Raw genomic sequence first — 27,553 nt, 5'->3', positions numbered from 1 at the left:
GACGGCTCTGCTTCCCTTATCCACTGCCACAGCACCTCAAGCTGTCCTGCAGAAGATGTGGAGCTCTGTACTGAGGCGGTGCTCTGACACTTTGGGGCTAATCTTCTTTAGCCTCAAAGAGAATTGAAAAAGGCAGCCTCTGAACTTGTCAGTACTTTCAGTGGAAGAAGGAGCTCTCAGGAGCTACAGGCAACCACTTCCACCAATCTATTCCCCTGAACAGCTGCACTGAAGGGGCTAAACATCAGCAGCCCTGCTGGAGTGCTCTCCCTGGAGCTGCACTAGGAAAAAAGGAGAAAAAAAATAGATATTTGGCTCCCCCCAAAATCTAACGAGGGGATGATTTAATTGGTGGGGCTTAGTCCCTACGGGGTCACTGCTGGTCTTTTTGGAATTGGCAGTATGCCCAGTAACATAAAGAGAGCTCAATCCATTTTCATAGCCTCTCTACAGTTACTGTTTTCCCCTTGGATATCTCCACAAAGAGCCAGATGATTCTGAAGGGCTTAGCTGTATTTACCATTCATCTATTTATTGCCGTGCCCATTGTGTGCTAGGCACGTTCCAAACATCAAGGATAGTCCCTCCTCTGAAGAGCTCACAGTCTAGGAAGTGGCAGGCAAGCAGCCAGAGATTAGAGGGAAGAGGAATATTAGGCAATTTATATTCAAATCCATTTGATTCATTGTAGTTGAAAGGGTTTAAGTGGGACTTTAGTGATGCAAAGGCCTTGAGCTTGGAAGTGAATGTCACTCATGGAGTAAAGCAAGTGAATGCACTTTCCCCAGTAAAATACACACACTTCCCAGCTCTTTATTGCACTGAGGGTAAGGGGCAAGCGAACAGTAGAGCTTTCTGTAAAGTCCTCAGAATGGAGAAGGGGGGAAGAAAAATATTTAAATCCTGTTGCAAGTCTTGGTACATCCTGTAAAACTTCTTGACATAAGAAGGCACAGAGGCTGGATACTTGCAGACATCCATGAATGTGGAAGTCCCAGGAATCTCCCTCACCACCTGTCCTCCACCATCCACAGTCAGAAACGTCAGCTCCACTATTGATGAAATCCTGAAGCTTCGAGGAGATGAGGGCTCTCAAGCAACTTGTTTTTCAGGTGTGTGAGGTGCACCTTCTAAGAGAAGGGCTCTAACAGCCCTAGCAGTGAAATTAAGGTCATACTGGCATGTAAACTGAACACTAACCATGAGTAACACAAGATGGAACAGTAGTTCCCCCATGAAGTCAGGAGATGCAAGGGAAATAAATAATTCTGCTCTAAGGAATGATCAGAGAACCAGGGTCAGCTGATTCAGAGGTATCTGACACTGGACACCCCTCTTCTCTGAGAACAAAAGAAGCAGCTGATTTGCTGAGTGTTAACTGTAGCAAAGACATCTCTCTCAAAGATTCATATGGACCGGACCTAAACCTCATTTGAGGCTCCTTCCATTCAGACAATGGATCAGAGCAGCTTCTATGCAAAGATCCCGATGGAACTGTAAAGATTTAGCTCTAAATTCCAGAACTAAATTTTTCCTCAATCCACATAACAGTTTTTAACTTGAGCATTGGCTGGAACACCAGGCCTGGAGCTTCAGTGGATCCAAGTGTCTTGAATCTGACTGTTAAGAACAAAGCCCTTCACAGGAACATGGTATAGAAATATGGTCAGAACCAGAGTCTCTTCCATGCTTAGAAAGTGGTCAATTCAACATTCCTGACCTCCTTACTTCCTGTTTACAGCTCTTCTTTGTAAGTCAGTTTGTTAGAATGGCCTCTCTTTTCCACCGAAAGGCTTCAACAAGAGAATCAAAGCCTCCTGAAACTCAAAACAGGACGAGGATTCAGAGCCAGAATGGAAGATTTTCACACTCTGGCACCTTTGTCTGTGCAGGAGCATCACTAAGTTGGTTGCTCTGATCTTTCCTCATCCCAGAAGTAGAGACTGGACAGGCAGAATAGGTTTGGGAGAGTAACCTTCACTGAATGCTAGAGACATTCTACACAGTTACTTACTGGCAACTGTTGTTCTTTGAGAGTGTGGCCTTTGCATATTCACACTTGTGGGACTGGCACATCCTAGAGTCGAACTGAGGGTGAGAGAGCAGTCCCCAAGGGGCCATTTACCTTTTCTTCTGGATTCTAAGGGTATACAAAGAAGCATGGTCCAAACCACTAGCAGTTTGTTTTCAAATTTCAGAATTCATCACCTGCAACTCTAAAGAAGCAGGCAAGGTTGGCAGGGACTGAGAATATGCAGAAGCAACAGTCCGGAAGAACAACAGTTACGGGATGTGGCAGTATCCTCCCCTTCTTTGAGTGTGCATATTCCATTTGTGGGAGAATGCAAGCAGTACAACCTACTCAGAAGGTTTACTGAGAAGTTCAAGTGACCAGTCACTATAAGATTGTCCAAATGAGCATCCGCTCTGAGAGGCAGGTCAAGAAAGCATTATCAGTGACCATAATTTCATTCTTCTAGGTCAGACACGAGTGAGGAACAAATCTGATTTCAAGCACACATAGAGCTTCAAGTAACAGCTTTGCAAAGTCTCTGAAAAAGAGAGACAGCCTTTGATGGCTGTTATTTTTAGATTAGAAGAGTACCATTAGAGATATCCAGGTGAATGAACATCTGGTAAGTCATAACAATGATCTGCAAAGGGAGTTGGGGAAATACAAACAGGATGCTGACCGATAAGAGAGGGGAACAGAAATGACTTGAGCTTGACGTCTCTGCTCACCTGAGGAAGTAGGTTTTGCCCACGAAAGCTCATGATACTATCTATATATTTTTGTTAATCTTTAAGGTGCCACAGGACTACTCATTGTTTTTAATGTGAATGAGGACACTCACAACGTCACAGTTCCCATATGGACTACAGTTTATAGAGAAACGGCCATTTGGACGGTAGACTGGGCTGTAATAACTGCTATGAAGAATGTTCTCTTCAGACATGTATGGTACAGACAGTACTCTCACCAATAGCAAACAAAAGGTTCCACGAACTTTGTGAAACAAGACTCCAATCCCAAAGCAAAATAGATGCATGCACTGGAGGGAATAAATACATCCAGCTTATGGTACTCCAGCACAACCAAGTACACTGCTAGAAAGATTCCTTTGGCACAGCCATGAAGGCAAAGTCCGAGGCTAAAAAAGTCAGTAAAAACCTTAGTCCAGCATGCCCCAGTGTGTGAAGACATGGGCTGGGGGCTTCTCTCAGGCACCCCAGCCCTCTGCCAAGAATAGGCAGAGGATCTGGAGCTCTCAACAGCAGCCCAGGGTCCCCAGACAGCTCTTACCAAGGCCTGGCTTGGGCTTCCGGCCTGGCCAGAAGGCAAGGTGTCAGGGGGAAAAAGAGGAGCAAGGCAGGGCCTCATGGTGAAGGGGGAATTAGGCCCACCTCAGCCCTCACTCACTTGAAATAGGCTGGTGCCACCTCTGAGCTTTGGGCTGCCACAGAGTGGGGCTGCAGGGAATCCATGACAAATGTTGTCCCAGAGTCATTCAGTCCTAGACCAGGACTTCAACTCTGCATTTCAGGACTGTCCTGCCCAATTCAGGACAGGTGGTCACTCTTTGCATTACCCCCCCACCATGTAGTCAAGCCCTAAATTTCCCAACACAATAGCCAACATCAGAACTCATTAGACTTTTTTGGATGCTTCCAACCTGCCCAATTCAGAAAGGTTATGTTGAGAAATGCAAATGTCCACAATACAGGTGTGCAAAATGATTCATCCCCCAAATTTAAATATAGGCCAAAACTAGTCTGGTTTATCTTCTCCCTTTCTGATATTAGAAACCACAATGCCACTAGAAGTGGCTGGGGTCCAGAACTTTGGGTCATGGAATTCTGCACTTATCACCTCAAGTTTGCCATTTTCAATTCTGAGCAGTTCAGTAGAGACCCAAAGTCCCATTAGCTTACATGAAATGAGCTGATGGTCTTAGCCCACCTCTCAGTGGACTGGTGTCCATGGCACAAGACACATGTATCTGCCTTCCATGTTGGTATTCTCATATGAGAGGTCAAAGATCTACATCATGGGTGGGTAAACTTTTTGGCCTGAGGTCCACATCTGGGTATGGAAATTAGATGGAGGGCCATGAATGCAGATGTTACTGAGGTGGGGAGGGGGACTCCCTGGGGTGTAGCGTGGGAGTGGGACTCTAAGGATGTTAGCAAGGTGGAAGAGGCAGACTCATGGTATGTGACAGGGGGTGTTCTACATGGTTGATACTGGGAAAGCAGCCATGCAACGAGGTAAGTCTGGATAAGGCTTACTGGAAAGCCCTGAAGAGTTCCCTGCCCCCAACCGCATCTCCCAGAGCTCTGGGGATGGTGGCGCAGTGTCTGTGCCACTAGGCACTCGAGGAGCTAAGGTTGAGGGGGAAGAGAAGCAAAAGGGAATGGGCTGAGGGCTAGCCTCTCAGGGGATTGGCCACTCCACTCACTACGCTGCATGCAAGTTGGGTTGGCTCCTCTCCGCAAGGCTGTCCTGACTGTGCTCCCCAATGGGAGCTTGGAGGTTTGACTGAAGGGTCCAACGGGCTGGATGTGGCCTCCAGGCCATAGTTTACTCCCCCTCTCCCGAACTACACTGTTGTTAGTAGTGAAGTCTCCATGGCAGAGTGCAGATACAGGGGTCTCTGTATGGGAAAACCTGCAGTGATTATCTGTGCTGTATCTCTGCAGGAAATAAAGGATTTCATTTTGAATGGTGTCAATCCAGCATTGCCACCAACTTCACTTGGAAAGTACACCCCCCTACACATTTGTTTATCCATATCGGTACACACATTGCATAGAGACCACTCAAATTTAATGCAGAGAAGAAAACAGAAAAGTAGCCATACCAGACCAGGAAGAATTGGTGCAAGCCACATGTGTCTGCCATCACCACTGTCGTTAACACTGTCAATGAGTTTGTCTGGGGTTCGGATGTCTCCGTACACACCCTCTAAAATGTTGACACTGTCTGGAAAAGCAGCAATGTCTGAAACAAAACTTTAAGCTTAACTAATCAAAAGGAAGAGTAAAAACCCCATCATTTTACAACCCGTTTTTTTCTACCAGACTTCAAGATAAAATATATTCTTCTTAGCAGTACATATTATATAACCCTCCTTGTAGCTAGGCTGACTAGAGGACACTTATTGTTGTCCGTATCAATTAACTGAGGAATCTGGGGGCAGAATAAACCAGCACATGGCACCTATGTGTAAGCAGCCAAGCACTGGAGGATCAATGACATAGAGCAGCAAGGGGTCAGAAGAGTCCATGGCAGTTTAGAAGAAGTGAGGTTACAAGCCTCTCCGGCTAGAGATACAGGAAGCCAGTTTGTTTAAATCAGTGGACAGCGGGGCAGATCTGGCAACACCACTGCAGAAGATGTTGGGAAGAACTGCACCAGGAGCTACAGCTCAATACCAAGGTAGAATGGTTAGAGAATGAGAAGAACAACCTAAAAGAACACTTGGGTGGAAGAGAAGAAAAGGGAAATCTTGAGTTAGGGGTCTCAACCAGGACAAAAGTTAGAAGGACAAAGTATACTTGCTCATTTTGAAGAACTGTTACTCCACTGTAGGGATGTGCAGGAACGTGCTGAAGGAAAAGTGCAAGAGGGAAAGAGAGATACAGCCGGTCCCCGAGTTGCGAACGGTCGACTTACGACCGTTCGCAGTTAAGACCAAAAATGTCGTAAACGGAGGACCCCGAGTTACAAACGCGATCCACGCTTACGAACAGCGCGGTCACGTGTAACTCAATGGGGTCCGACTTACGAACAAACTGAGTTATGACCAATTGCTTGGTCCGTAACCGGTTCGTAAGTTGGAGATAGGCTGTACATTTCATGAGTAGAACAAAAGTATCAAGCATATCTTGGAGAAGCAGGTAACGCAGAGGGAAAAGAAGCTGGAGACCTGGCCAATGAAGCATTATTACCCCACACACACTGCTAGAAGAAGCTGGGTTCAGGGAAAACTTGTCCAGAACTGTGAAGGATGATGTGACCAGAACACTAAAGCATGGCGGGAGCCTGCACTCAGAGGATGAGCCCAGAAGTAGATTAGTGGGAGGCTTGTGTTGATATAGGAGAGCTGTTTGTCCTCTCAGGGCTCCAGAAAATCCTTCCAAGAGGGAAAACTGGACATCCCATCACATGAACACTAAGAACCAGTGCACAGAAGAAGCTGCAATAATATCAGTAGCCCAGCAGACCTATATAATAATGGACTGGAGGAGAAGGCTGTTAGTATTGATGAGAACAGGGCTGAAATTCCTGAGAGATGCACTTCACAGGAAAGGTTCTTAATGCAATCCATAAAACGGAACCAGAGGCTAACGCATTTCGGAGCCGAAAAGGAAACTGGAAACAGTGTTTACTGCTGTTGAAGAAGCTAACTATACTCCAGAACCAGCTTAATGTCAAGCAAGGGTCAAAGTTTGACTTGGAGAAATATAAAGAAGTGGATCAGTGGTTCTCCACCAAACGAATATATTATCTCTGGTGATAAACAGATGTCTTCCTGTGGGAACATCAACTCATCTAGATATTTGCCTAGCTTTACAGCAAGCTACATAAAATGCACAGGCAGTCAATTTAAAATTTCATACAATGACATGTTTATATTTCTCTATATACTATGCACTAAAATGTAAGCACAATATTTGTATTCTAGTTGATTTATTTTATAATTATATGGTAAAAATGAGAACTGTGCAATTTTTCAATCATAGTGAGCTATGATATTTTTGTATGATTATGTCTGATTTTGCAAACAAGTAGTTTTAAAGTGAGGTGAAACTTAGGGCTACACAAGACAAATGAGATTCCTGAAAGGGATAAAGTAATATGAAACGGTTTAGAGCAGTGGTCTCCAACCTTTGAAAGCATGAGATCACTTTTTGAATTGAAGTGCATTCCGAGATCTACCCAAGCCCAAATACCCTTGCCCCGCCTCCTTTGTGCCCCTTCTCTGAGGCTCCGCCCCCTGCTCTCTCCATCCTCCCTCCCTCCCCCATACTTCCTCGCTTTCACCAGGCTGGGGCAGAGGGTTGTGGTCTTGGATTAAGGGATTTGGAGTGTGAGAGGGGCTCTGAGCTGAGCTTGGGGCAGGCAGTTGGAGGCTGGGGGCATTTCTAGGTGCAGGCTCTGGGAGGGTGTTTGGATGCTGGGATGCTCGAGGCTAGGGTAAGGGCTTGGAGTGCAGGAGGGGGGGTCATGACTGGGGTAGGGTTTCATGATGTGGGCTCCTACTGGACACTGCTTACATCAGGTGACTCTTGGGTGGTGGTGCAGTGGGGCTAAGGCAGGCTCACCGCTGCCCTGGCCCTGCACCACTTCGAAAGGAAGCCAACAAACTCTCTCCCAAGTCCTGTTGTGCCCCTCACTCTGTTCTGTGGAAATAGTATACAGGGTGGGAGAGGGGGCAACTTGACCTCAGTGCCCCTCTTCTCCCTCCCCTGCCCTGCACAGCAAGCAGGAGGCTCCCGGGGGCGGGGAGAGGCAGCTCCAAGGCAAAGGGCAGGAGGTGCACAGCAGTGGGGGGGGAGAGGCAGCTGAAGTGCCCGCACTTGATAGCCTCTTGGCCAAACGGGTCAGGATCACCTGTCAGAGGCTCCAAGATCTACCAGTAGATTCCGATCTACCGGTTGGTGACAACTGGTTTAGAGCCACTGAACTAGAGGGCCTAAAGGTACAAGGAACCACCCAGCAAAATAAGCTGGAAAACTGCAGAGTAAGGCTACACAGCAAGAAAACAGGCTGGCCAAAGGAGGTACAATAGTCAGCTGAAAATAACAGCTGCCTTCCTACAGCTATACAAACATGGGATCTGGAGGAAACTGCAAGATAAAGCCTCAGCTACAGTGCGATTAAAATGAAGATAAGTACTCTGAAGAATAAGAAAAATCGGGGTGGTCTATGGTCCAGAACATCGTTCAAAAATATTCTGGGTGCAGGAAGAAAAGCAAAAGATACCACAAAGCGGGCTGTTAAAAGCTGAAGGAAAAGGGTGATGTTCTTAGTATTCAGAAACCCGAGAGATTTGAGCTTAATTGTGAGAGGTATGCTTGTGTCTGGCTGCAGCCAGAGAGGCTCTTCCACAAGAGACCAAGAGGCTGCCTCAGACCAACGTAACTATGGTAAAAGCCGAATGTTGCTGACCATTCAAGAAGCTCATCTCTTGAATCCCTACTTCTTTCCCTTTAGGGGTGTTTTGGAACTGTGGGTCTGTGCCAAGGCACGCGAGACAACAACATTAAAACTAAAAGTAAAATAATGAATTAATATGAACAGCTCTAACCTAACTCAATTGAGTAGACGAGTAGCTCAATAAGCAGGCACTGGGGAGAATCTGTTCTAACAAATCCAGATCAGCTCAAGCTGTTGGGATTCCAGGTCCACCTGAGGTAGCTGGAGCCCACCACTATTTTCTATACCTTTGCCTTTGGAACATTCAGGAACAGCGAGAGGAGGGGCAGAAGGAGCCATGAAAATGCTCTAATGGGAATTGCCATGCAAAGGCTCCACCAGCCTTATGAATATGAAGAGGCCGCTTGTCAAAGCAGTAACATTATGAAATTGTACCTTAATTGTGCCAATAAATATCACCAAAAACTCAAGAGCAATCACAGTAGTCAGGAGGGTACTATGGCACTTTTGGTATAGATCAGCAGAGTAGGATAGGGACCAACCAAGGAAAGGAGAGTGTGCATGAGGGAGAAAAAGAAGCTCAGTTTGATAAAGGATACTGTTTTCAGTGAGCAGGATTTTGTCTCCGTGTTCATTATACAACTCTAGTCCGTTCAAACCAATATAGTACGGGTCACCCCAGCTCGTTAGAAGCTGAAACTGGAAAATAACTGAAAGAGGTTATTAAGGAAATTTTGATTCCAACAACTTTTTCAGTTTTAGAAGGAAGTATAAGAGAACATTACATTTCCGATATGAAGAAATGAATATACAGACTTTGCTCTGCCCACTTGTGTGCATGCATTATGATACTGTCTTTAATTACAGGGGCGTGCATTTAGCACATCATACATTTTTTTCTACAACCTTAGATACAATGGGTAAATCCGGCATTATTCTTTTTCATTCTCTTACTGCTTTCACTGATTCATTGTCATAATGGTCAAATATTCCTTTGTTGCCTTAGACTGCTTCTACCATACGTTGTCTTCTCTCTAATTAATAATCTGCATTCACATGGTGTACATATTCTTTTCCTCAAGCAGTACAGCCCTCCCTAGGTGCAGCTCACATGATGAGCCAATTAACTATGAAACTAAATAAGCTGTGCACAAATACACAGCATAGGAATTCTAATTTGCAATTCAGGAGAGGATTCTGGTAACTATAAAGCCCATCTAGCTGAAACTTATATGTAAGCTACAATTATTTGGAATATAGATTTACTGATTCTGATGCCAGAAGGGACAATTATGGTCATCTAGTCTGGCCTCTTTCATAATACAAGCCATGGAATGTATCCTGATCATTCCTATGTCAAGTATAACAACTTCTGAATCAGGGGCACATGCCCCCGCAATGCTGTAGATGGGAGGCGCAAGGGGCCTGCCAGTTGCCGGTGGAGCCAGAGTCTCTGGGCGTTGACCAGCAGGGGGCCTGGCACCTGCAGTAGGGGTATTCGCTGACAGTGGCAGGGAAAGCAGAGCAACACGGCCCCAGCTGTGGGTGGGATTGCCTCCGCACTCACCGACAGGAAGCGGAGTGATGCGACTGGGAGAGTAGAGCCACCTTGCTCCGCTTCCCTTGCCGCTGAGTGCAGGGGTCTGGACTCCTGCTGCCAGTGCCAGACCCCCGGCCCCAGTAGTCCCCCATGCTGTATCAGTTTGGGGAAAAGGCAAGGTCAGGGCATGGAGCAGGGGAGCGAGAGGCGGGACCCAGAGTGGGGGGGAGTTGTCCCAGGCCTTCCCGAGATTGGGGGTGTCACGTGGCTGGTGGTCCCCTATGCCTCTCTTCCCCAGTTGCCCCTGTTCTGACTGAGCAAGATCATGGCATTTAGAAAAAAAATCCGGTTTTTATTTAAAGAGTTCCAGGTGACGTGGAGTTCACTACTTCCTTTGCTAAGTTGTTCCGTTGTTAAAACACCTTCGCTGCTAAAAACCAGTGTCTTACTTCCAACCAGAGTTTGTCTAGCTACTGGACTTTCGATTAAATAGTTTGCACTGACTGAGGATTAAAGACCTTGCATCCTCTTTTAAGTCCTTGTTCTGGGCTAATCCTAGCCTCATATAGTAATTGGGAATAGGAATGGCCACCTTAGATCAGGCTAGGGTCTGTCAAGTCCAATCTTTTATCTTCAACAGTGGCCAGGGCCAGATACTTACCACAAAAGTAAGTATTGAAACCTCACAGTATGCAGATATGGGATAATATGCACCTCCTAACTGTGACAGGTCCTTCCCAATGCTTGATGAAAATATGCTTATGAATATGAGAGTATGAAAACTGGAAAATGTTTTATGCAAAATATTTCTTGTAAGGTATCATTTGAAAAGTTACAGTCTGCTGAATGTGTATATTCTATTTGTGTGCACGTGTCATTCCTGTACTTGAAGTTAGAAATATGAAGTATAAACCTGTTTTACTAATCTAGACATGCTAAGGGAGGGCTGTTAAGGGTACATCAGAAACTTGATGGCTCATTGATAAGGACAATAATCTGTCAACGAATTTGTTTTTCCTATGAACTAGCCAGTGGGGGGGGGGGGGGGGGCTCAGAGTCTCCACAAGGACATGTGACCATGCCACCTGATGCTGGAATCCATCTTGAATTTGGTACTTTTCCACGGACGTGTGGGAGAATCAAAGGCTTCCCACCCTGTGGAAATTCTACATAACGTGAGGGAAGTAAACAATGACTGTCTTCATCTGGCTTTACAGACTGCTCCCCACCCCAGGAGGATACATGAAAACACCTGGAAACAAAAGGATGGAAACGACAGGGGTAGGGGAAAATGGTGGACCCAGGTCAGAAAGGACATCTCTGGCCTGAGAAGGAATTTACCTGAAATAAGAACTAAAGTGAGAAATTATGATTTGGACCAAGTTCTCTTAGGGTGTGTCTAGATTACAGAGTTTTTTTCAAAAAAAAGTAGCCTTTTTTCGAAAAACTTCACCTGCGTCCAGACAGCAGCCGTGTTCTTTTGAAAGTAAATCGAAAGAATGCAGCAGTTTTTTCGATTGCAGTAAACCTCATTTTACACGGCTCGCTTTTTCAGAAAATCTGCTTGTAGTCTAGACGCTTTTTTGAAAGAGGCTTGTAGTCTTGCATGTTTTGTTTTATTTTGTTAGTAAACTACATTGTTCTGCCTACTATGTCTTCTGGCTACTCAAATCCTACCTTTTATAGTTAATAAAACCACTTTTGTTTATTAATAAACTCAGTGAAAATAACTGTTATCTTGGGGAGGCAAATAGCTGTGCTTATCTCTCTTTCACTGGGGGGGCAAACATTTCACGAGCTTGATGTTTAAAACTTTATACCCAGTAAGACAGATTTGGAGTTCTGGTGGACTCGATGGTATTTCAGCACATCAAGTAACAGAAAGAGGCTTGAACCCGGAGAAGCACGTGGATTTATGGCCTTTTAAACCTTGTTTGTAGTGCTTACTGTTTCAACACTGAATAGTTTTGATATTTGCGGAAATATCCAATCCTTTGAATCTCACTAACTTCTTTGCCTCAGTGTCCTGGACCAATGAATTTGTGTGAAAAAGCATTGTCTTTTATTGCTTTTGAATGTCCTGTTCCCAATCCACCTTCTCCATTTTGGAAAATTCATTAAAAAATATACAATTAACATAGTTTAGTACAAACCATTGTTATGTCCTGACCTACATTCATGTCAATAGCTTTGTCCTTCCTATTTAAATCTTGTCTAGCTTTATTCTGAATGGTAGATTATAAAAACAAGAGGCAGTTTCTAGAATGGATCCTGAATTAGAGGTGGAAACAGGGGTGAGTTTGAAACTGGGGTTACATATCTATGCTTTATTGTATATGCAATTTATATTACCTTAGATTTGAATGATATCTCTCCCATACTTTAGGTACCTCAAAGTAAAATGAACCAGAGAGAGGACTCTGAAAATGCTGGGGAGTAAAAGAGCAGGGACTCAGGAGACCAAAAAGAAAAGAACTGCAATACCAATAATAAAACAATCCCACAATAATATATGTAATAATACAAATTTGAAAATGATAAGCAGGGCCATCCTGAGAACTTATGGGCCCTATGAACCCCGTCCCTGCACAGCCTCCCCACCTGACTTGTTCCCTCCCCCAGCCCTGAGCCTCTCATGCTCTCGTCCCTTCCTCATGGCACCTTACCTGGGAGAGTAAGGCAGCCTCCATCCAGAAGGAACCAGAGGCAGTAACCAGATAATCGACTCCCACCTCAGCATTTGCATGCGCACATTGCCATAACATGGGGCACCACCGGGACCGCAGGTAAGAGTGGTCTGGCGCATGCACATGCGAGAGCCAACCCACTCTTACTTGCTGTTCTGGTGGTGCCCTAAAATTTTCAGGTGCCCTACAAAAATGCATATTCTGCATAAGCATTGAGACAGCCCTTATGACAGGGAAGGATACAACCACACGGCATCAATGGTGCTTCATAGTCCATACTGGCTTGTTCCATTCCCTTTGAATCAGTTCTGCCAAAATACACAAGAAAAATTACAAAATCCTGACATTGTTAGTAAAGAACAGAAACTCTCCAACAGAAATAAGCAAAAACAAACTTGCAAATTTGGAGAATTTATCCAACTGCTTTCCACATAGGAATCCTGAGAAACTACAAGAAGAAGGGGGCCTGATTTCCACAGCTGAGTGCACAATTCCACATTTAATTTGCACACACATACTTATTTCTTCATGCTAACTGCCCATTGTGCATCTAATTGGCCAGCGGTGCGTACAGTCTTGGTAAGCGCATGTGAAAATTAGGCACACAATTGAGTACGCATTTAAGTACATGTAATTTTTTAAAAGTATGTCCAAAGTACCTGATATTTTTAGCTATGTGCTTCCATCCAAACAGACTACAAGGTAAGAGAATACTAAGTTTAGACAGTAAGAACATTCTACTTTACCTCCCATATGGTCTGATAATCTGTTGAGGCTTCAAATAGTCAATAAAGAGAATTTCTTGAGCAAAATCAAAGTGACAGTTGCCTGGTCCTTTGCGGACAAGAAAGCCCTCTGGTGGGGAGATGCAATGCCCATCCAGTAAGACGTGCACAACCTTCGCCTAGGGACAGAAACACCTTATTTTAAAACACGGCTACTAATACAAATATGTTAATTTCACTCACTGAAAAAACTTAATTATGAAAGATACCTTTGTTACATTGTTCTTATTTCATCTCCTTTTTGACAAATTCAGTGGAATCTAATTTCTTACAAAAACTAAGGCATAAAATTAGGACTGCCAAACAATTAAAAATGAATCATGATGAATCACAATATAACAGTTTTAATCTCATTGTTAAACAATAATAGAATACCCTTTATTTAAATATTCTGGATGTTTTCTACAATTTCAATTACAACACAGAATACAAAGTGTACAGTGCTCACTTTCTGTTATTATTTTTATTACAAATATTTGCACTGTACAAAAGGAAAAGGAAAACAAAAGAAATAGAATTTTTCAATTGACCTCACACAAGTACAAGTACCGCATACAAATACTTTAGGTATTTATGTGCTAGATATGCTAAACATTTGCATGTCCCTTCATATTTTGGCCACCATTTCAGAGGACGTGTGTCCATGTTAATGATGAGTTCTGCTCGACAGGGGATCCGACAGCCAAACCAGGCCCCTTGGCAAGGGGTGTGTGTCCCCAGCTCCATACTCCCAGAAGGGAAGGGCTGGACACTGAGCCAGCCCCTCCCCCCCAGCCCGCAGTGACACCCAGAAAGTGGCACACCCCTCTCTCCCAGTCCTTTGAGCTGCCTGGAGCATGCCACCTGGTGCTCCACGGGCAATTTAAAGGGCCCAGGGTTCCAGGTGCTGCCACTGCCACAGTAGAATTGGTGGACCCCAGAGCAATTTCCCCCTTTGCCCTCCCTGTCAGCAAGTCTGCTGCTCAATAATGATCCAGACTACTATAGACTGACACATGTTCACTTTCATCATCTGAGTCAAATAATCACCCACAGAAGGTTGATTTTCTTTTTTGATGTTTTGGGCTCTGTATTTTCTACATTGGAGTGCTGCTCTTTTAAGACTTCTGACAGCAAGTTCCACACCTCATCCCTCTCAGATTTTGAATGGCACTTCAGATTCTTAAACTTTGGGTTGAGTGTTGTAGCTGTCTTTAGAAATCTCACCTTGGTACTTTCTTTGTGTTTTGTCAAAACTGCTGTGAAAGTGTTCTTAAAATAGTCATCATCTGAGTCTGCTATCACATGAAATATATGGCAGAATGTAGGTAAAACAGAACAGGAGACATACAATTCTCCACCAAGGAGTTCAGTCAAAAATTTAATGAATACATTTTTTTAGCAAGCATCATCAGCATGGAAGCATGTTATCTGGAACAGTGGTCAAAGCATGAAGGGGCATACGAATGTTTAGCATATCTGGCACATAAATACTCTGAAACACTGGTTACAAAAGTGCCATGCAAATACCTGTTCTCACTTTTAAGTGACACTGTAAGTAAGAAGTGAGCAGCATTAGTGCCTGTAAATGTTAACAAACTTTTTTGTCTTTGCGATTGGCTGAACAAGTAGAACAGAATGGGCATGTAGGCGCTAAAGTTTCACGCTGCTTTGGTTTTGAACACAGTTATGTCACACAAAAAATTCTAATTTGAAAGTTGAACTTTCACAATAAAGAGATTGCACCCCAGTACTTATATGAAGTCAACTGAAAAATACTACTTTTCGATTACCTTTTTAGAGTGCAAATATTTAAAATAAAAATAATAGAAAGTGAGCACTGTACATGTTGTATTCTGTGTTTCAATTGTTTTGAGTTGATCACTTGAGTTAACTGTAATTAATAGTCCTACATAAAATAAATATACCTCACTACTGACACAAGGACTGTAAATCAAAATGTCGCTGGGATAAAAATTCCCAGGAACAATGAGAGTGCTCACATTGAGGGCTTACCCTTCAATATACCAATTTTAATTCCGAGTAAAATTCCATCAATTAAAATTTTACTTTAAAGGAGCTGAGGCTGGTTAAGAGTGACAACACAAAACCTAAACAGGAAGGAAGGAAGTGATGGGACACTGCCAAAACCTGAGCCCCACTGTTCCAGATGAGGGAACCAAGGCCAAAGGGCTTCATCCCAAGCTGCAGGGCCTGTAACCTGAGCTCTGCTACTCAAGGCTGACTGGGGCTTAGGCTTCAGCGCCATGCCACTACAATGCTAACACCAGCCCTGTAGACCCCATTTTAATAGGGTCATGATCCACTTTGGAGTCCTGACCCACAGTTTGAGAACCACTGCCCTAAAGGAAAGGGCACTGGAAAGCCAAGGGATCTTGAGCTGAAATCTCTCCTATTTTACTCACTGCTGCTTATATTATTTGTGTGCATTTTACAGCCCTCATTACTGAGCCCAACCTCAAACACCTCTCTGAGGAGGCAATCACAGATCAGACATCTCATTTTACAAATTAAGTAGCAAAGCAGTTGCTTGGGATAATTTCTAGCACACCTGGGAACGAAATCCAATTCAGTAATTTGTCAGACTTTAGTTTCAACTATGCTGCCAAAACAATATGAATAGTTATCCTGTTGATCACTCTATCTCTGTGCTGTAACCAGAACCTAGTATTCTACAGCTGCCCAGCACGCATGGGTAACCAGTACATGTCACTACTCCCTCTAGAGGCTACTCCAAAGAAAGAATAACAGTTACTCCTGCGCTTCCGATGCTAGAAATCTGGGCTGGGAATGGGATGGTCTGTGGCTCATTCTCTGCTTTGACCCTCACAGAGTCCCCTGATTGCTGCACAATAGAAGTCTTGATTTTCCAAAAATTATTAAAAAAAGGTTTATTTAATTCACAAAGTGAGCAAACATCCTTCGGCAAGTTTTAACATGCCAATTCAAGTGAATGTGACGTAAGAAAAAGAGGTTTTCCATTTCGGGGTTATATTTCATGCACTCTGATCATTATGTCTGACACTGGACATTTGATGGTTGAGAAATCTGACAACAGAGTTTTTAATGAAATGGGGACCTCTGAAGGGAGCCTGTGACTTCAGTGCTGCTGGAAATGCCTGGCTGTAGATAACACATTTTTGGTGTGTCTAGGGTATTGGATCTGTGGAGGTACGTGTGGTGACTCATGGGTTTCTTGTACCTAACCATTTGTATGGTTCCAATGCTGAAGCTAATCATCATGTCCAGGAAGTTGATGCTGTGCGGCAGTGTTCCAGAGAGTCTGCTGAAGTTGTGATGGGAATCTATGAGGGAATTTAGGTCATCTGTCCAGACGATGAAAATATCATTGATGTATCTTAGCTAAATCATTGGTTTGGTGGTGTATTTCTTCATAAAGTCTTCCTTGGAAAGGCTGGCATATTAGGGAGCCCTCCAAGTACTCTGGACTGTTGCCATAGTTTGGACAAGATGTTGTGACAGTCTGTACTCTCATGTTCACTACTTTTACAAGATGATGATATATTTTATACAAAGTTCGCCTTGTGAGGTATCATTTGAAAAGTCAATCTGCTGCACATTACTCTCCTGGTAAATTATGTGTGGCAACATTGTATGCAAAGGTATAAAGTTCTGTTGTATAAAAACATTCCAAATCTGGGGAAAGAGCTTCAAATCAGGACCCCAAAGACAAAAGGCTAGTCAGCACCTCAGCCAACATAATCACATGGACTATCACCTGATTACATGGCCTTTCTTGGCCAGAAGAAGAATGTGAGCAAGAAATTTATATCTTGGCAATGGAACAGCTAGTAGACCCCATTCTGCAGACTTTCAATTGCCTAAGCCCCAGCTAGAAATGATTCTAGGAGGAAAATATATAAAAATGAGAAAAAAATAATTTCTGTCACTCCCTTTCTGTTCGTAACAACCACAATGTCTGAAGGAGAGGAAAAAGAGCATTGGACTATGGGAAGTGTCCTGGCTGAAAGGCATCCAGCCAATAAGATTGCAAAAAACATATGATGAAAGAGACATTTTGTTTTGAATTCAGTTAGTGTATTAAGGTAGGTGTTAGTTTGCATTTTACCTTTTATTTCTTTGCAATCAATTATGATTTTTATGCCTCAATACTTATAATCACTTAAAAGCTTTATTTCTGTAGTTAATAAACTTGTTTTATTGTTTTAACTAAGCCAGTGTGTCTGGAAACTTAATTTGGGATAACAAGATTTGTGCATATCATGAATGTGAGGCTGACTACCTTCTCAGCTATTACATGTAAGGAATAGGCTGGATGCTCCATTAGAGGTCCCTGCAAATCCAAATAATTTTGTATCAGCTCTCTGTTTTTAGAATTAACTAAAATGACTTCATAGGGTTTATGTCCACTGCCCTAAGCATAGATTATATACATTCCCATGGGAATCGAGACTGAGAGGAAAAATGACTGAGGAGAGTTGGCAGTTTTTCAAAGGGACATTGTTAAGGGCCCCAAAGCAAGCTATTCCACTGTGTCGGAAAGATAGAAAATATGGCAAAAGACCGCCTTGGCTTAACCATGAGATCTCGAATGATCTAAAAATAAAAAAGGAGTCATATAAAAAATAGAAAGTAGGACAAATTACAAAGGATGAATATAGGCAAACAGCACAGGAATGCAGGGTCAAGATTAGAAAGGCAAAGGCACAGAATGAGCTCAAACTAGCTACGGGAATAAAGGGAAACAAGAAGATGTTTTATAAATACATTAGAAGCAAGAGGAAGACCAAGGAGAGGGTAGGCCCACTGGTCAGTGAGGAGGGAGAAACAGTAACAGGAAACTTGGAAATGGCAGAGATGCTCAATGACTTCTTTGTTTCGGTCTTTACCGAGAAGTCTGTAGGAATGCCTAACATAGTGAATGCTAGTGGAAAAGGGGATAATTTTAGAAGGTAAAATAAAAAAAGAACAAGTTAAAAATCACCTAGAAAAGTTAGATGCCTGCAAGTCACCAGGACCTGATGAAATGCATCCTAGAATACTCAAGGAGCTGATAGAGGAGGTATCTGAGCCTCTAGCTAGCATCTTTGGAAAATCATGGGAGAAAGGAGAGATTCCAGAGGACTGGAAAAGGGCAAATATAGTGCCCATCTATAAAAAGGGAAATAAGAACAACCCAGGAAACTACAGACCAGTTAGTTTACCTTCTGTGCCAGGGAAGATAATGGAGCAAGTAATTAAGGAAATCATCTGTAAACACTTGGAAGGTGGCAAGGTGATAGGGAACAGCCAGCATGGATTTGTAAAGAACAAATCATGTCAAACCAATCTAATAGCTTTCTTTAATAGGATAACGAGTCTTATGGATAAGGGAGAAGCGGTGGATGTGGTATACCTAGACTTTAGTAAGGTGTTTGATACGGTCTCGCATGATATTCTTATCAATAAACTAGGTAAATACAACTTAGATGGGGCTACTATAAGGTGGGTGCATAACTGGCTGGATATCCGTACTCAGAGAGTAGTTATTAATGGTTCACAATCCTGCTGGAAAGGCATAACAAGTGGGGTTCCGCAGGGGTCTGTTTTGGGACTGGCTCTGTACAATATCTTCATCAATGATTTAGATATTGGCATAGAAAGTACGCTTATTAAGTTTACAGATGATACTAAGCTGGGAGGGGTTGCGACTAATCTGGAGGATAGGGTCATAGTTCAAAATGACCTGGACAAATTGGAGAAATGGTCTGAGATAAATAGGATGAAGTTTAATAAAGACAAATGCAAAGTGCTCCACTTAGGAAGGAACAATCAGTTTCACACATACAGAATGGGAAGCGACAGTCTGGGAAGGAGTATGGCAGAAAGGGATCTAGGGGTTATAGAGGACCACAAGTTAAATATGAGTCAGCAGTGTGATGCTGTTGCAAAGAAAGCAAACATGATTCTGGGATGCATTAACAGGTGTGTTGTGAGCAAGACACGGGAAGTCATTCTTCCGCTCTACTCTGCACTGGTTAGGCCTCAATTGGAGTATTGTGTCCAGTTCTGGGCACCGCATTTCAAGAAAGATGTGGAAAAATTGGAGAGGGTCCAGAGAAGAGCAACGAGAATGATTAAAGGTTCACAATCCTTGAACATGACCTATGAGGGAAGGCTGAAAGAATTGGGTTTGTTTAGTTTAGAAAAGAGAAGATTGAGGGGGGACATGATAGCAATTTTCAGATATCTAAAAGGGTGTCATAAGGAGGAGGGAGAAAACTTGTTCATGTTGGCCTCTGAGGATAGAACAAGAAGCAATGGGCTTAAACTGCAACAAGGGAGGTTTAGGTTGGACATTAGGAAAAAGTTCCTAACTGTCAGGGTAGTCAAACACTGGAATAAATTGCCCAGGGGGGTTGTGGAATCCCTATCTCTGGAGATATTTAAAAGTAGGTTAGATAAATGTCTATCAGGGATGGTCTAGACAGTATTTGGTCCTGCCATGAGGGCAGGGGACTGGACTCGATGACCTCTCGAGGTCCCTTCTAGTCCTAGTATTCTATGCTTCTATGATTATCTATCCCTACAGAGAAGATGGAAATGTAAAGCCTGTTTGACATACATGGGTGTGAAGTTTTAAATGTAATGAACTCCCACAAAAACTGAGGCATCTTTCAGAAAGCAATTTCGGCTGGCATTTTTTATAGCGATAAAATAATTACCTCTAGGAAAGAGAAACATGGAAGCCTAGGCCCCACAAATTGCTATCAGTATTTTTCATAATTAGATTGTCTATGAAAGAATGTCTCACATTCTAGAACCTCAACACGTTAGGAGCTAATGCCATATGTGAGGTGTCCATGCTGTGTCCTTTCCTAGTATTTAGTCCCATCAGTTTATTATTTTCAGGACTATTTTCAGTTACTGTGCGTCTCGAAGAAGAATCAGGCCCTGTCACTTTCTTAGAACTATCGCTCACTCTTTTTCTGTATTTGCTGTTTGGGAAGCAAGACAGCAATCCATTAAGCTTGCCAGAAACCTCAGGGTCAGATAATTTAGAAAGATTTATGCTATTCCATTAAATCAGCTACATTCATATATCAAAGCACAAATTTTCTAATGGGTGGTTAAACACTTCTGCAGCAGTGCCACTTCTTTCACTCACCCCTCTATAGGTATCCTCTGGAGATTTATTATAGTTCCAAAAGCGAAGCCCTGCAATATTTTCAGCTTTATCAAAATGGATTGTGACCATGTGATCTTCCCCATAAGTGAAAGGAATAAGCCACATATGGTTATCTTCAACAGTGATGTTAGTCCCATCTATTAACCTACAAACACAGAAACATTCTTTAGTGAAGGATTGGAAATTATTAAGCAAGGGGAAATAGCAAGAGAAAACAGTACACAGAAGGGATACAAAATTGATCCCAGGAAAACATTTGCCTGATTTCTAGTCTGAGTTTAAGTTGTTTCAGCCTCAAGACAGTAGATTTGTATTACATTTTTGTCTGAAAGTTCAAAAAGCCCTCTATACCAGCAGTTCTCAAACTGGGGTCAGCGAATCATATCGGGGCTGCTGGCCCTATAGATCAACTCCCCCTTTCCTGCAAGTGACCACTGCATGTTGCAAAACAGCTGTTCAGAGGTGTGCAGGAGGTGCTGGAAGGAAGGGGAAGGAGGGATAAGGAGTGTGCTCAGGGGAGGGGTTCAAAAGAGGCATGGAAGAGGAGGGGCAGGGAGCAGGAAGAGATGGGGTGGGATTTTGGGGGAAAGAGGTGGAATATGGGGCTGGGCTTGGGGATGAGTGGGAGATGAGTACCCCTGAGGAAAACTAGAAGCTAGCTTGTGAGTCCATGAAAAATTTTGAAATCAAAATGCGGGTCCATGGGTTGCTAAAGCTTAAGAAGCTTTTATATATATATATATATATGGAACAAGCTAGAGAACTATAGGTAACTGAATATAAGAGGGTAAAAGGAGAAACAGGAAAAGGGTAATAGGAAAAGAGGAACGACTGAGCAGTTGTGGGGTGTGATTGCAGTAGGCGTAGGCATCCCCATGCTAGGTTTCACCTTGCTAAAAATTGTAGTGCAGCTGTGGCAGCATGAGCGGTAGCACAGCCTAGCTACTTGAACATGAGCCTACTGTACCCTGAATACATACTCAAGTGGCTAGCCCGGAGCTGCCATGACTTCAATGCTATTTCTAGTGAGCTAGCTCCATCAAGGCTGCACCTGCATGTGCTGCTGTTCCATCATCAGACTGCTGTATAAATAGACTCTGAAGCAGCTCAGGAAAAGATAATGAATTATTGGAAAAATAAAACAAGGGATGAAGTAAATGAATGTGGTTCTCAGCTCGGTATTTGGTGAATATATTTTAATCCTGATTAGTAGGCTAGGCCCTTAAGCTAGATGATATCTATCTTCCTTTTTTAGACAATGAATGGACAGCAATTGTAATTACCTTGGGTTAGAGCTGACATGTAATCTAAAAAACAGAATGAGGTTTCACCACAATAATTTTTAATGTGCAGAACTTTCAACGATCACATCAGTTTACTTCACATCTGACTTTTGCCTAATGCCAACGACTCTAAAATGTGAGGCACACTTAAGTAGTGACTTTTTAAGTAAATAAAATTAATGCATTCATTACCAAAATACATTCAAATGTTATGATTGCAAAAGTGAGCCATTCAAAAATCAGGAAATGACAAAGTTTATGTTGTCTATGTAGTCTTAACTCAGCCCAGGTGTGTATGCACCATTATATAGGCTTTAATTAAATGATTGCATAGTATGATTTCCGAGAACCTCTGCAGTGTATATGTTGAGGGATACTCAGTGAAGGAAAAGCTGTGACAGATTTAATGTTAAGTATTTTTTAAGGCTGAAGTAAAGCAACATTACACTGAGTACTTATTCCAAACATTCCAAACAAGTGAAATTAATTGTTTGTAATGATATTACTTTTTGTAATAATTTTTTTCATTTGCTACCAAACGGTTTCTGCCTGACTTCTGAATGCTTAATTGTGCAAGTGTAACATTTTCTTTCACAAGTTATTTTAGGAGACTCTCTGAGGCTTATTAAAAAAAAATTACTTAAGGAAACAAGGACTTGCATAAGCTACCACATATTTTATTCTATGAGGCAAGAACTCCAGTGTTCTCTTGCCTCCTTAAACATGCTCCTTGCACTGTTAAATATTTTATGCCCTATGCATGCAAGCTCTTGCTATTTGTAACGCAGCTACACCTAGATGGCCACTCAGTATGGTAGGTGCTGTTTATGCATATGATGAAAATGTGACCTTGCCCCAAGAATCCAATTAATTTTACAGAAAACTTTACTTTCTAGGCATGTAACATTTTTTAAATGCATGAGCCAATGCATACTGAATGAGTGGAGCTCTCAGAAATGACTTGTTTGTGTGTGACATATGGATTTCATATGGACATAACTCAGCACAGAACCTATTTTCACTGGAAAACTGAAAGATGTTTCTCCATAATGAAGACTATTTCCATAGTTCCAATGTTTACCTCTATATTAAGGGAAGGGGGTGCTGCAAGAACCTATTTTTGCTCATACTTTCCAAAAATGATTAATCCTTGGGCTGAGATCTGGTATGCAAAATTGTACAGTAAAATCCATTAGGTGTAAGATTTGGAAATTATAGGTTAAATTAAAAAGTAACGTGCAATTTTGACTATAGCTTTCTCTAGGGCACTTCATATAAGAGGAAGGGCTTGTCCCAGTTTTACAAGTGCAGTTTTACTTTGAAAATTAACTACTTAAATATGGCATGATTACTCAGCAAGATCTGGGTGGTTTTGTCTGCACTAATAAACTTCACAGTCATTGTCCACCTTTGCTTCAGCTCCCCTAAGGGTAACAAAGGTGGAAGTTGCAAGCCAAGCATAAGAATATCATCTACTGAATCACAAACATCTCTTCAGTACAAGCATGTCATCCGTGTTCTGACAGCCCATCCTGCTTAGCTTGTGGAATCTGACAGAGTTCTTAGCTAATGATGGCACAGCTGCAAGTTTTACATTATTATTATTACCTAGTAAGGGTTAAACAAGTCCACCATTTTATAAATGTAAACTATATATATTTATAGTAAGTTCTCATTCATTATCTTTCAAATCTCAGACTAATGTGAATATTGCAAAGCAGGCCTGCCGATGGGAGGTATGGGGGGGATAAAGGAGGCAGTTGCTCCAGGGCCCGGCAATCCCAGCCATCACTACTGCCCCAGGGTCTTTAAATTGCTGCCTGACCGCCATGCTGCATGCTCTGGGCGGCTCTGAGGGCAGGACATACCGCACTCTGGATGGCATGGAGGGCTAGCTGCCCTGGCCCTGCCTCTTCCACTTGAAGCCCCGCCCCTTCTGAGAGCGTGAAGCCCTCTCCACCCCCACTCAGGGGTCTGCGGAGGTGGCGGCGCCCATATTGAGAGGAGTGGTACTAAAACAGCAAACATAGGACAAAACATTGCTGGAGAGACTTAAGAGTTTTCAGTTGTTTCGCTACTTACTTGTCTAATGTCCTGGAATCTCCCGTGTACTCTGCAAGGTCATTTAAATCTTGTGGTGAAGCAGAAATCTGATCCACAGTAATTGGTAAAGCCTGACCATCCTTCCCTACTACTTCAAGTCCAGTGAGTCCAAGGTAATGTGAGTCTCCCCAGGAAAACGTGAAATTTAGTTGCAGGCCTAAAGACAAGAACATACACATATTTATCAGTCAGTAGCAGGAGGTACCAAAAGAAATTATCCGAAAGCACATCCCAGCAAATCAGTTTATCAATCCAAACCTCCATAATCAGCATGCAACAAGAAGCAAATTTCTTTTTTCATTTTTTTTTCCAAGTGCAAAATGCCAGTATGCAAGTTCAAGGATCTGCTAACAGTAACTGGAGATAGCGGGAAATCTAAGGAATTCAGAGTAGCCTGTTAGCCACAAAGATGCAGGAGTTTCAAAATATTTGGGAGAGGACAAGCAAATGAGAACTCAATGCCTGCAAACTCACCCCATCAAGTCCATTCAAAATGCTGCTAAGAGCATCTTTCTGGCTGAATTCTCTAGTGTTGCCAAATGTCATGGTTTTATGCAGAGTCCTATGATTTTGACCCCTGCTGCAGGAGTTCTGGTGATATCTTAGGGATATCTTTTTTGATGATACTACAAGTTTGGTTGATAAAGGCAATAATATTGATGTAATAGACGTAGGCTTCCGTAAGGTGTTTGATTTGATACCACACAACATACTGATTACAAATTTGAAAAAGATTTGGGGGTGGGGTGTGGATAATCAGCTGAACATTGGGAAGCTGTGGCCAATGGAACTAATGACATCCTCGGATGCATAAACAGGGGAATCTCAAAAGGGAGCAGAGAGATTCTTTTACCTCTGTATTTGGCACGGGTGCTCTCACTGCTGGAATTCTGCATCCAGTTTTGACCCCCACAATTCAAGAAGGATATTGATAAATTGGAGAGAGTTCCGAAAAGAGCCATGAGAATGAGCAGAGGATTAGAAAAAATGGCTTATAGTGCTAGATTCAAACTTTATTTAGCTTAAGACAGAGAACGTGACTTGATTATAGTCCATAAGAACCTATGCATGGAACAAACATTTAATAGGCTCTTCAATCTAGCAGAGAAAGGTCTAGTGATACATGGCTGGAAGTTGAAGCTGGACCAATTCGGGACTGGAAACAAGGCGTACATGTCTCACAGTGAGAGTATTAAAATTTACCAAGTTTTGTGGTAGATTCTCCAACACTACTGAGGATTTCAAGAGGGAGAAGGCAATCTTTTTTGAGATCTGTACTGAAAAAGCTGCAGTGAGAGCATAACAACACATGGTGCCCCATGCCTGTAGAAACATGGGACACCTGGAAGCTGGCAATCCCCACATGCTAATGATCCCTACCCAATCAGTTTGACATGCAAAGATTGATGATTGGGGCCACTATATCCAGGTATGTGTTGCCATGGAAAAGATGCACTGGGTTTCAAAGCAAGGTAATGATCAGGGAGTCATTAATGGTTTTGCACATTTGGGATTCCCAAATGGAATTGGGGCAACTGATGGACTCAGGTGCCTATTATGCAGCGAATGCACATACACACAGACAAACACAGAGTTTATAAATGGAAAGAAATGGTAATTTCTCCATTGTACTCCAAGGGCTGGTTGACCATCCACAGCTGGTTTACAGACATAAATGTTGGGTGTTCTGGAAGGGTCCACTTAGCTCTTTTTACCTTTGCAGTCACAATCCCTATGGACATTAACAGTGAGGAGTTTGTTCCAGTTATTCTGGGAGACCTGGCTTATCCTCTGCTTCAATGATTATTGAAGCTATTCACAGGCTGCTTTGACAGAGGGAACATCTCAACTATCATCCCGCTAATTGCGGAATGGCAGTGGGCTATGAAACTGGCCATTGGAAAGGGAAGTGGTACTGCTTGTGGAAAAGGTTGGGCCCAGGAGCAAAAAAGAGCCAACAATTATAGCAGCACGTTGGATTTTGCACAATATTTCTAAGAGCAAGGGAGAAAGCTTTAACGAAGTGTGGGAGGCAGAAGTGCAGAGATTCACTCAGCGGTGTGAGCAGGCACCTACAGAAAATGGAAACAGCTGAGGCACTATTATCAGAGACGCCTACTGCTGTTATTTTGAGTTTCCGGGCTTCAGCTTGTGCTGTGAATTATTTCAGGTTTAAGAATTTTCAATGTTAAATGACTTGATGACTCACTATGTATGAATTTTAATGATTTTTATTATGAAACCATAAACGGTTCTGTAACAAACCAAAATAAAGCTTTCACAGAAGCAGTAATGAAACAGCAAATTGTATTATTAATACACTCAACTGCAATCTATTAGCTACAACTAGAAAGAAATCTTTAATTAAAACAATTGTGAAGCAAACACTAAAAAGAGCAAAAGTGTAGTGGAAAACAATCCAACGGGGAGAGGGGCTTAAAATCACAAGGAAGAATACACTTGGCCTCTGGTTCTTCTTGTCTGAGGGCTCTCTGATGTTAAGTGGCCAGGCTGAAAGTTACCAGGGCAGGAATGCTCAAGAGAGCTGTTCTCTGTGTACAGAACTGCCTCTGTGAAGGGAATGATCACTGTATGGTGGGGAAGGGCTACAACTGGCAGGAGTTGCTGCTGTTCCCAGTATCTTGTACAGTTCGAACCCTGGTGAACCCTGCTGTATAACACCCGAATATCAACATGTGTTGCAGCAGAGCATTTAGGCTTTACATTGCCTCCAGAAGTTGCCTCTGCATCTCCCATTCTTTTTCTATGCTATCTTTGGCCACTGTCATGCTGAACTCTGGATCCCATGATCCTGCTGGACAGCTCCTTCATGCACACAGACAGGTAGCTTTTCACATTCCACAGGCTTGTAGGTTTACTAAGCAACTATCAATAATATCTAGATACAGCAGGTAAAATTCCAGTGCATCAGGCAGAGTAAGTTTGACACATTAAATTATTTTTCATTTCATAAATAACAATAAAGCCCACAAATAGTTGCTTTTCACCAACCTTGGAGAAGCCCTAACTCTCATGATACGCTGTATAACAAACAGCAAGGCAGCCAAATGGTACAGTTCAGTTACATACAACCTGCTATTACTAAATTACGCGATGCTGAGCTCATGCTGTGCACATTAGTAATTAACTAATTTCGGCAGAGCTTACAAGGATGCTAAGGGATAGTAGCTTCACCTGGCAAGCTCAGAGTCTAGTCTTGAAGCAGATTGTGACAGGAGCAATGGCAGTCCCCGAAGATGTGTTTCATTTTCCTCTCTCTTTGCACAAGCGTGCATAGAGACAGCTACTGTACGGTTGCTGGGCGGCAGAGAAAGGAGAATGCTTGTGGGAAGGCAGGGATCTGAATCCAGATGCTGACTCAGCCTTAGTGTGGAAGTATTTTGTTATCTTTCTGTTGCTTATTATAATGCTTTGACATTAAAGATTTGCCCCTAATGTTTGTGTTGTTTTATTTCTTCTGAGGCCAAGTCTAGATTACAGAATTCTGCCAGCACAGCTGTAACAGTCAGATCCTGGTGAAGTATGTGTCCTGATTGATGCAGCTCTACAGGCCAAAGCCCCAGTGCAGTTGCAGTTATGCTGGCAAAAGAGCACGTTTAGCAGTATAATTGATTTCATTCTTGTGGGGTTGAGGAGGTATATATGCTACATCCACACTGGGGGTGTGTCTAAACTACATGGCTCCGTCGATGGAGCCATGTAGATTAGTCTGATCGGCAGAGGGAAATGAAGCCGCAATTTAAATAATCGCGGCTTCATTTAAATTTAAATGGCTGCCGTGCTCTGCCGACCAGCTGATGATCAGCTGTTTGTCAGCAGA

General features: G+C 42.8%; 1 protein-coding gene across 11 annotated transcripts in view; it reads right to left on the bottom strand.

The window, feature by feature from the left end:
- The window catches only part of KATNIP (katanin interacting protein), a 128,147-nt gene that overhangs the window by 18,541 nt on the left and 82,053 nt on the right, over nt 1-27,553 (bottom strand). For 10 of the 11 annotated variants that reach the window (XM_075899173.1, XM_075899176.1, XM_075899177.1 and 7 more), the window contains 6 exons: nt 23,692-23,869; nt 20,306-20,471; nt 13,138-13,295; nt 12,635-12,699; nt 8,764-8,874; nt 4,863-5,002 (listed from right to left, as the gene is read on the bottom strand). In XM_075899173.1, coding sequence (XP_075755288.1) covers nt 4,863-5,002; nt 8,764-8,874; nt 12,635-12,699; nt 13,138-13,295; nt 20,306-20,471; nt 23,692-23,869 — 818 coding nt within the window. Of the gene's footprint in view, nt 1-4,862; nt 5,003-8,763; nt 8,875-12,634; nt 12,700-13,137; nt 13,296-20,305; nt 20,472-23,691; nt 23,870-27,553 lie in introns of those variants that run through there. The other variant, XR_012896094.1, reaches the window with a different exon arrangement.

The sequence above is a fragment of the Pelodiscus sinensis genome, chromosome 16 (assembly GCF_049634645.1).
Source record: "Pelodiscus sinensis isolate JC-2024 chromosome 16, ASM4963464v1, whole genome shotgun sequence".
Classification (NCBI taxonomy): domain Eukaryota; kingdom Metazoa; phylum Chordata; order Testudines; family Trionychidae; genus Pelodiscus; species Pelodiscus sinensis.
The sequence above is the reverse complement of the archived record's forward strand: the minus strand, read 5'-3'. Positions and strand labels throughout refer to the sequence as shown.